This window comes from Vigna unguiculata, chromosome 1, assembly GCF_037176805.1.
Source record: "Vigna unguiculata cultivar grain cowpea cultivar isolate G323 ecotype 2 chromosome 1, ASM3717680v1, whole genome shotgun sequence".
NCBI classification, from domain to species: Eukaryota; Viridiplantae; Streptophyta; class Magnoliopsida; order Fabales; family Fabaceae; genus Vigna; species Vigna unguiculata.
The window spans coordinates 943,606-954,654 of NC_140792.1; the positions used below are offsets into that span (position 1 = coordinate 943,606).

The 11,049-nt window shown below is 27.8% G+C and overlaps 1 protein-coding gene across 1 annotated transcript; it reads right to left on the bottom strand.

The window, feature by feature from the left end:
- Positions 1-1,970: 1,970 nt before the first annotated feature.
- SKS1 (SKU5 similar 1) lies at positions 1,971-6,763 on the bottom strand. Its single transcript, XM_028060145.2, has 9 exons — positions 6,469-6,763; positions 5,405-5,514; positions 5,037-5,307; positions 4,793-4,931; positions 3,850-4,216; positions 3,140-3,505; positions 2,979-3,057; positions 2,509-2,708; positions 1,971-2,422 (listed from the first exon to the last, which is right to left on the bottom strand). Exons 1-9 carry the CDS (start codon positions 6,607-6,609, stop codon positions 2,314-2,316), a joined length of 1,782 nt encoding a protein of 593 aa, XP_027915946.2. The 5' UTR covers positions 6,610-6,763; the 3' UTR covers positions 1,971-2,313.
- Between the last annotated feature and the right edge of the window lie 4,286 nt (positions 6,764-11,049).

Here is an 11,049-nt window from a genome sequence, read left to right on the forward strand (position 1 = left end):
GCAAAATATTTTATATAAAACACTTTTCGCAACAAATTTTGTAAGAAATATTTGCGAATTTTATAATTTTGTAGGGAATAATTACCCACAAAAGAATTACCCATCAATTAAGATTCCTAGAAAAAATAATAGTAAAAAGTCTTTTCTACAAATTTTCTTAACAAATTTGAAAAAAAAATATCCATATAATATAAGAATTTTTAGTAATATTTCATTGTAGGCGCATGTCAAGTTCATGGTTATTGGATTGTTTTCCTCACCCCATTTTTTCACACTAGAAGAACCCTTTTCTACTAATTCATTTCTCAATCTAATAATTTCATTTTTACATCATTTTTAGTTGAATTATGTACCCATTATTTGTATATAGATTTAAAAAACTCCCCGCTCTCTTGTTATATTCATACTTCATTTTTTTATTTTTTGTTGTTTATATAGAATCATAGAATGCAATTTTATATAGTCAGACAATTCACGAAATTTTCATAAATCTTCAAAAAAAAATGAAAAATTATATAGAGATAAAAGAGATCATAAATCTTAAAAAAAAAATGAAAAATTGTATAAAGATAAAAGAGAGAATATAGGAAAAAAAAAATAACTAAATATTATTGTTATCCTCTCAGACTTCTCTTTATCGATCATCTCTACTTTTGTTTCTTCAATAGATTTCATTCTAGCCCCTTCCTTCACTATAATTTTCCTTAAATGTCTCCATTTTAATAATCTTCTAATCTCTTCAAATATCTTTATTTAGTGCTCATCATTATGTGAATAAAAAATATCTCACTTAATGAAAAACAACTTCTTTGACATTCAAACAATCACTTGATAACATGTTTTCAAAAATATAGAAATAAAAGAACATTTATAATTGTTGAACATTTAAATATAAATATAAATAAGTCTCACATCGACTAAATAAAAAAAATTAAATAGTATATAAGAAAAAAAAACTCATAAATTTATTATCTTAAATATTTTAATTGAAATTAATATTAATTAATATTAATTCTTTGTGCGGATCGGAGTCAGATCACAATTATGAATTCTATCTGATTAATCCTCTCTTAAAAAAAAGACTCATCAGTAATTATAAAAATAAAAGAAAAAAAGTGGACAAAATAGTAAATATCAATTGGTTGTATAAATTTACCAGAGTATGAATACATGTCATTGCTCATTATATACAACTACACAACCATCTTTAACTACATCTTCTACTTATATACTTTATTAGTGACCATTTGGAACCTCAAATTCTCATAAAAACTGAAAAATTGACTTTGTGGCTTGCTGGAACATTCCCACTTGAATGAAACTCTGCACGTGGTGTTCCACACAATTTTAATGTTAACGCATATGAAAAGAATGAGAATTGAATGTTAACAATTTTTCTCTATCCACTAAAACATATCCTAAATTTGCTTTCCTCGTTGAAACGAAAATAAATTTTACCATCACAAAATTTTGTTTGAAAAAATATAGAAAGACTTTTACTTTATACAAAAGTTAGATCAGAATTGAATTAATATATTCAAGCACAAACTTATAGATCATAAAAGAAATACTTTAATTCTCTTCAAATTCTTGAAAAGTAATATAATTTTCAACTTTACAAAAACATAAATAAAAATAAAATTTGAAAGAAATCGACAAAACTAAAAATAAAGAGAGTGGGTAGTGATTATGTTGGCAATTGGATTTGGTGAGCAATAAATGAAGGTGCGTTGGGAAGTGAAGCTACAAGGAGACAAAGACAAAATGAATAAACAATTATGAAAGTGTTCCATGATGTGCACTTAACCATGTCCTAGGTGGACCTCTAAGATTGTTTGTTACTATACACATTCAACAAAAATTACTTTTGGAAAGGGTTTCATCTCCACTCAAAATTTTCAATAAATTATTTATCCGTAACTAATTATTTAGATCTATGGTCTAACAACTAAAAAACAATTACAGCAAAATCAAACAAAAGCCTGCTACAAACTTATACAATTATTAATCTGTTTAATTCCAACAAGTACATTTTCTAAACAAAGAATTAAAATGCACCCAAATTTGAGTACACTACATGACAGAATAATAGCACGGATTGAAATTTGAAATTGACCAAATCCAAGTAGCCTTTTAAATGAGCTTTTGGTGACAACCATCTAAACAAAGAAATGTGTATAAAGCATGACATAGCTAAACAAAAAACATTTGAACTTTCTTTAGACAAAGAAATTAGTAATCCACCCTTTTCACAATCCTATAACTACATTGTTGAGAATCATAAAAATGTCAACAGAGCAGAAGAACAGAATCTTAGCTAGCTTGGATGAGAAAAATCACAGCAGAAAAAATTCCCAGAAGCAATGAGAAAAGGTTCAAGCTATGTCCCAGAGTAGAAGCTGCAGAAAAATGAGAATTCGTCCTGCACGTAAAAGACAAAGTACATTTAAGAAGAGAAGACAAAAGGTAATAAAACAGTATCAATGCAGCATGAGAAATAAGGTGTACTTCTGCAAGCTCTTGAGGGCACCACAATATAGAACATTATCTGGTGCAGCCATCTCAGTGTCACCATTTTCTTCTGGATTGATGATCCTAAGATAAGTTTCTTGGCCTAGGTACCACCTGTCCAGGTTTTCTGATCTCAGGTTCCATGATCCAACGTTGTCAAGGGATATCAGGATCGCTGTCCATCCTCCTGGAAAAACCTGACCAATATCAACAAACAACCATTAACATAGAATTCACTCTCTAAATCATACGAAAAACTTGAAACATTTAACACTTCTAAAATGAAACTATTTTATTACATATACAATTATATTATCAGTTTCTAACTAGATCTCATACCAAGTATTATATGCATCAAAGCTTCTAGTTTTCACGAGCATTGGAAAAATACATGAAAACAACTTCACTGTAGAAATAGTCCAATCCCACCAAATAACCCTTTTACATTTAGGGTGGCAATTTCTTACCTGAGTTGTGCTGCGAGATATTGCATCCCACTTGTTATAAGAACCTCTAGAATTTTCTGTCCAATCACCATAGTCCATCCTGGATTCAAGAAGTCATGTTATGTGACCACAGACAATATTGTGTACACCAAAGAACAAAAGGAAGGAAAAGAGATTCTCACCCAACTACAAAAAAGGAGTAACCATCCAGATGAAAGTTTTGAATAGAGGAGTCATTGTTTAGCAATATAACCTCAATGAAGCCCTTGTACGTAGCATTGATAATTGATCTGTCAATTTTTGGTGTTCTGTTCATTGGCTTGCTGGGAAAATCAAGCTTATATATTCCTCTTAATTGATGCTGGTCAGCAAGCCGAAAGGGAAGGTCAGGCTTGAGAAATGAGATTCCATTAATAGCAGCCCGATTTTTACCGTTAATCGGCACCAGTGAAGTAACCTTTAACACATAAGTATCAGTTATGTTGATGGATCCATACCGAAAGGATCCTTGCGGGTTTGGACGAGCACCACTAGCAGATGTATTTTGTCTGCTCAACAGAACATGAAAGATTCAGTGCATACACAACTATATGTGAAAACATAAATAATAAACAAAATACAGAAACTTGTATGTTTATGTCCTTTAAACTTATCATAATCTTTCATAAAAATGATTTAGTAGTGCATGAATTTGACATCACATAGCCTCATACTATCAGTTCAATTTTCAAACCATTTGCTGAGGAATCAGTTCATTTAGATTGAATACCATATACCAGAATGAAATATATCGACTTTATACGGAATATCAGATGAACCAAAGGACAAATAGATCAAAGGATAACACAACATTAACTGCATTCTCCATGATATCAAATTCTGAATGACAAACCTGACACTTCTTGCTTGGTTCATCGAAGCAGTCTTGTCATAAAAATCATCTGGTGGGGGAGGCAGAGGACCACTTGCTGGCCCCTTGGAATTTGAATAGTGTAAAATTGCAACACCAGTAACCTTCTGCCACAATGATTCATTCACAAACCTGGCACTGGCAACAATATAGTAGTCTGTACTTGCATTCTGGTCAGTGGAAAGCAGAAAAGAGTAAGACTGGCCAGCATGAATATCGAAATTGGTAAAATTTGATTGAGTTGTGTAATGCCCCTCTGTCTCCACCAACAGTAGATTATGATTTTGAATTCGGAAATTCAAAGAAGTTGAGATCCCCACATTGTGGACACGAATTCGGTAAGTCTTGCCTGCCATGTACATTTGTACTTTCAGTCAATACTCAAATGTTCCACACCACTATGAAGATAATTTCTAGATGAAAAAGCAATTGTAATACTTAAAGGGGGGGAAATAACTCAAAATGGATTTTACGAAACACGTGAAGCCAGCAAAGGCCAATCTATATTATCATGCTATACCATACCATTAATCACAACAGACTCCAAAATCATTAGTAGATGCAATATGGTTATCTTCCTGTGCTAAACTACTCCGTTACAGTATAAGAAAAAGGAAGCAAAAGCATACACTTCCTGTGCTAACAGAAATCATGCAGCAATCAAAAACAGGACACGGTCATACATATCAAAAAATGATCCTTTTGAGACCGTGCAAATAATGTTACAAAGAGGACAGAATTGTTCAGTAAACTAACAGGTGAAAGCAATTTAAGGCACCAAATTGTCCAATAGTAAGTATACATAAAAGGGAATACAAACTGAAAAGATCTTGAGAATAAGGAGAGAAAAAAAGGTCACAGGTTTCAATAGTGACCTTCATGATACCTTTGAGGTTAAATATAATAGAAGGGGACATGATATTACCTGGATCAACTGTGATTTTTTCATAATCAATGCCACTAGGAACAAGAGTTGTGTTGTACTGGAAAGGTCCCTTCCCATTGATGAGAACACCATCTGGTATCCCTAGGCCTTTTCCACCATCAAGTGTTGCTCTAAGGGCCTACATTTTCAAAATGAATGCAATAGGAATTGAAAAAATAATCACAAGGCACTCCATCTCCCATATTCACAAAAAGGAAACATTTAACATAAGCCAATGACTAACCGTGTGGTTCTGAGTATACCAATCACCAATGATAATGAAAATATCTTTATCTGGCTGTGGAAAAGGAATTGGGATGATTTCCCTATTATTGATAACAAAGGGACCAAAGCCACCAGAGGCTCTTTGGAAATTAAGAGAAGGGAAGTAAAAGAAACTTCCAATTTGATCCTTGACTTGGAATTGGTATGTCCAATTCCATTTGGAAGGAATTGGACAATTTGTGCCAAGGACTCCATCTTGCCATGAATTTCGCCGCATTTGAATCCCCGGCCTACCATAATCATCAATCACAACTTTGTTGAATTATAAAACACACAGATAATAAAGAAAGTGAAAAGTAACATAATATAACACTGGAACCAACCAACCATGTCATTAGAAGTTCTTCATCCAATCCATTGAACACATTCACAACTACATGGTTATTTGTTGTAACATTGATGAGAGGACCGGGAAACTTTCCGTCGATGGCTATGACCTGTAATCATATTTTTCCAACACTGAAATCAGTCAAATTTTGATCTAAATATTATACTTGAAGTAAAATTAAGTAAAGCAAAAGGGATAAATGTGTTTTAGGCTCCCCAGTTCCCGGTCAAAAATAGTCTTATTCCTAATACTTAAAAAAAATGATTTTGGTCCATGTACATTTGACATTTGGTGAATTTCGTCCTCATCAATTTTCAGTCTCACTGACAAAGTTCTAGCAATCACCAAGAATAAAAGACACGGAACCAAAATCCTAGTTTTCAGAGTATAGGGAACTAGAACAAATTTTGACTGAAAATTGAAAGACCTAGAATATATTTTACCCTAAATCAAATTACCAAAAAAAAAAAATAACTTACATAAAATGAAATAAGAAATTGAAGAAATTAATGGAAATGACAAAATAACAGAGAAGTGAAAATTGGGGAAGGGAGTCTAAAAAACCGTGTGTAAAAATCCCACAAATCTCAACTAAAATCCCACAAGGGCCTCACCCCAAGCCTTCCAAAAGCTTCAATATTCACTCATACAGCGTAAAGCATGTAGTTCATCAAGAAAATAGCTTGTTTAATCTTTATTTGGATAAAAGAAAAAACAGAAGTAAAACCAAAACTGAAAAAAAAAAAAAAATTGCGAAACAGAGACTACTACGATTTGACGCATTTTCAAGCTATGCAGAAGAAGCCCAATTCCATATACTGGTTTCACATGCATTCTTAACATTTAAAGAATACTAGCACACACGCATGAGGACGTAAGCTGAAGAGAGATCGTAATTAAAAAATTAAACACGTGTGATTGACAAATAGTACAAAAAGAAAACAAGAGCAACAACCCGAACGAAACCTTCAAAGAAAAGAAGTGGGTTCGATGATTTGCAGTGACCCAGATGAAAAAGCGACAAAATTTCAATGGGAAAGAAAGAACAGAAGGAAGAAGAAACCTGTTGAGGAACACCCAGAGGGGAAACAGTGGTGTAGGAGACGCGAAGTTCAGTGTAAACCGTTGGGTCGCCACCAAAACAGAGTCTTGAAAGCAGAGCAATGTGCACCAACAGAGTGAAGGCAGAGAGAAGCATCTTCATGGTGATTTTTTCAAGTGTGTGCGCAGAACACCAAAACGTTACCAATGGAAAGTTATTGCTACGATTTATATAGCATCTTATGATTGTGAAAAAGTTTCTGGGTTTCTACAAAATCAGAGAGAGAGAGAGAGAAAGAGAGAAGAAACGGCTATTTGCATATTTCTAACGCATGACTTGTTATAAGAAAAATAAATAAAATAAAATAATAATAGTAGTAATAAAAAATAATAAAAATAAAATTATTATTTCAAAAAGATAGTGCTACTATTGGGTGGACTTTAATTGATTATTTTTTTACCAGTAATTAGTAATTGGTTGAGTCTGTTGATGTTCTTTTTGAAAACATAAATTCAAAAATCTATATTATACTTTGGTCTCTTCAGTTTCTATTACTAATTTTCATGTATAGAGAATTTGCAATTTTGAGCATGCGAGTTCTTATACTGAGCATATGAGTTTTATTAAAACCTAACCTGATATGCCATAAAAAAAAAGGAAAATTATTTTTGATAAAATTTATTTTGATAAATTTGACAAAGTTTCTATAAATAAAATTAAAAAAATTAATTTTTTTAAGTTTTAACCAAAATAAAATAAAAAAGGTTTTTTACTTGTCAAAATTTATAAAAAGAAAAACTTTATTAATCTATCATTTTCCCTAAAAAATATAAGACTCACATCAGAATAAAAGAATCATTTTTAATTTTGAAAAATTACGCCAATAATTATTGAAAGGAGTGTGAAATTTTAAAACCTTGGCACTAATTAAAAGTGACGTGATATATTAAAATTCATTGAATTTAAATTAAGACGGTGACTCTGAAATTAAGATATTTTAAATAATTAATTAATAATTTTGGTTTAAGTTTCAATACTGTGTATGCTTTTATTTTGGTTTAATTGAATAAAACTGTAATATTATTAAGGTAATTTGTCTGTAGTGTTTTTAATATTATTCTTTCATCATAAATAATTTGAATCAACACTTAATTAAAAGTTGAACTGAAATTATTGAAAGATTAAACTTACCATGAAAAACTAAAATATAAAATTAAATGTCAAAAGACGAATAAAATTTAACGTTAAAAGACGAAAGTTTAAAAAATGTCGCGTCATTTTTAATAATTATTGTACATTAGATTCTTTCCAATTTCTTCTTTGTTTTTCAGGTCAAAACGAACGTTTTCCGTTTAAATTTATCAATTTATTTGGACTTCTTTTTATAAAAAAAAAAAAAAAAAACACTAGCTTCAGAGAAAAAAGAAATAATCCAATATAAAATGCTAAATAAAAATAAATATTTTTAATATTTTGAAAAATTAAGTATTAAATATTATCTTTATTCAATGAGAAAATTAATAGAAAAATATATTAGCAAAAAACTGAACAATTACGTCACACAGTAAATTACATGTGTAAGAATTTCAACCTAAAACAATTATATTTTGTAAGATAATTAGTTGGCTCCATATATCTCATTCAATCAATTTTATCGTGAAAAAAAATAAATGTAGGACTGAATAGTTTAATTTTCTTTTGTGTGTAATTTTTATTTCTACTTTTTTCATTAATTATTCATGTAACGATTAAAAATATAAAACTAATTTAAAATTATAGTTAGTATAAAAAATATTTGGATAAATGTTTATGAAGAATAATGATTTTACTTTCACTTAAGAAATCTTCTTAATCTACACAGCAATTAAGGAATTTCCAACCATGAACGATTTTAACAAAACAAGGAAAGAATCGTAAATTTTTTTATTAAACAAATTTAGCATTCTATAAATTTTAAAGATATTTTACTGAATTTCTCTGATCCCTCTCATAATACTCACTTGAAGATAAAATTTGGGGAAAAAACAAATAATCTAATTTTGATTCATAGTCTTATTTAAATTGAATTATATTATAAAATTTATAGTGTAAGTTTGATTGAAAATAAATATTATTCAAAATAAAACATTGCACTATTTTATTTTATTTCTTGTCTTTTAGAAAATATTTAGAATACAAATTGCAAAAATAAATATTGGCATCGATATGATCATCAATTAAAAATAAAAAATATGTACTTTTAAAAACATATTTAATTATACTTTTAACATCGGAAATTTAAAGCATGATTATTTTTAGATCTGTAAATTAAAAATAATATTAAAACCAGTTTAATTGTTGGACTTTAATGAATATCATATATTCTTATTTTTTTGAATATCAAACAATTAAAATGATTTTTTTTTTTCAAAATTAGTTTGAATACTTAATTTCTATATTTGAAGGACTAAAATTGTATTTCTTAAAATTTAAGATATATTAAAAATAATTTTTAAATTAGAAACAAAAAGAATTGAAAGGTTAAAAAACATAATTAAACCTAAAACTAATCATGCTCTTTTAGTAAATAATTAATTCAGGTCATCCATACTTAATTCCAATTTGAAAACATTAAGTTCAAATTGTATAAATGGAAAACATTCAACCATAAAAAACAATTTTCTGTATATGTGTGAACTAATTTAAAGAGAACTATAATAAAAATTTACATATATACTATTAATGGAAAGAGAGTTATAATTATAAAATATATATATATATATATATATATATATATATATATATATATATATATATATATATATATATATAAATGTGGTATTGAATAAAATAGTGATGCAAAAGGGTGAAAATAGGTTTGTAATGAATATATATTTTCTGTTGTTAGGTTTTCTATTGCCTATTTATTTGTTGTGCCTTTGATATATTTTTAGTATAGTTTATTTATTTTCGAAAGATTAAATATATTTTTAGTCTTAAAATTAGAATTAGTTCAAATTTAAAATTTCCATACATATTTGTTAAAAAATGAAAAATGTTATTTTAAATTAATTATGTTAAATTGTTTTGATTTGTCAAAATTGTGTTTGTCTTATGTTAGGATTTGAATACATAATTTCAAACGTTAGAAAAATATATTTTTTAAAATATAATATTTTTGGTTAAAAAACTTAGCAGTGAAAATGACAATGAATAATTTCTTAAAAATATTATTTATTAATATTAAAAAGTATACTTTCGTAGTAAAAATAAACTAATAATTTATCAAACAATCTCAACAAATCACTTTAAAAAAAAAGTTAAATATGTTTTTATCCTTAACTTTCATTAAATTTTAAAATTAGTTCATTTTGAAATTTTGGACCAATTTAATCTTTCATTTTTCGAAATATGTAGATTTAGTTTTTTTAATCAAATTTTGTTAGGTTTGTTTGATGTTTCGTACGCATTTCAAGATTGTATTTGAGTTGTTTATATTGTTTGTCACATTTTTACTTTAATGTTAAATTAAATATTATTATGAAATGTACTTGAAATATCAAATAATTTCAAAATGACTAAATCTACGTATTTCGAAAAGTGAAAAACTAAATTAATTCAAAATTTTAAAATTAACTAATTTCAACCATCGTTAAAAGTTAGGAGACCGAACAGATATTTAACCCTAACAAAATTCATAAACTCTTCACACATTATCTAAATTCAGTTTCTTCAAATGTACACAAAAATAGATTATGGGAGATGAATTTAGAAAAGAAGCTTAAAATGATAATAGTGGTGATAAGGATGTGGAAAACGTAGGACTAATAATAAGAATGATGACAAAAAATATTGAAACCTTTTTGAGTATTTGGACTCTGAAAAAGGGTCCACATTCTTACTTAAATGCATCACTTTCTTGCCCCACTTTACACTCTAGATGGACCCTTATCTTAATATATTAATAATTTTCTCACTTTTATAAAATAAATAATTTAATCTCTACATTTAACAACATACTTTCTATTTTTTTTAATTTAATTTTGGCACGAATTATTATTTATCATTAAAAATAAAAATAAAAAAAACACCAGTTGCTTTGAATCCAACATAATTGTCTAGTCCAATTTGAATTTAATATTTTAAATTTATATTTAATTATTGAACATCCTTTCATACTACGTTGATAAATTGCTACATTTGTAATGTGTATTGCATTAACGTTGTTTTTCTATGTATTCACAAAAAATGTACAAAAAATGTGGTTTGATAATGACGTATTGATTGATGAAAGCATTGATTGACGGTATTTGATAAATTTGACATTTGTTATTTTCAGTAATTCCAACTTTTCATGTTATATTTATATTATTAAATTTATTAAAATTTATATTATTGATGTTCATAAATTAAAATTGATTTCATATAAATATATTAATTAGCAAGTTAAATTAATTTATCTTAACATTTTTGCATTGCATAAATATATCATTTCAAAAATATTCCTTAAATTTATTTTATAATGATTTTCAATAAAATACAACTAATTATATAACTCAATTATTTTTTTCAACCCTATCAATCTTATTTATTATAAATATTTTATTTAAATTCATTCAAATT

What these genes read in the sequence shown, in the direction of transcription:
- SKS1 (XM_028060145.2), bottom strand. Translation starts at nt 6,609, where the DNA reads ATGAAGATGCTTCTCTCTGCCTTCACTCTGTTGGTGCACATTGCTCTG. An exon ending in CTCTGGGTGTTCCTCAACAG is followed by an intron (nt 5,515 to 6,468) that starts GTTTCTTCTTCC and finishes ATATGATTACAG; the next exon opens with GTCATAGCCATCGACGGAAA. An exon ending in TACTCCTTTTTTGTAGTTGG is followed by an intron (nt 3,058 to 3,139) that starts GTGAGAATCTCT and finishes TCTTGAATCCAG; the next exon opens with GATGGACTATGGTGATTGGA.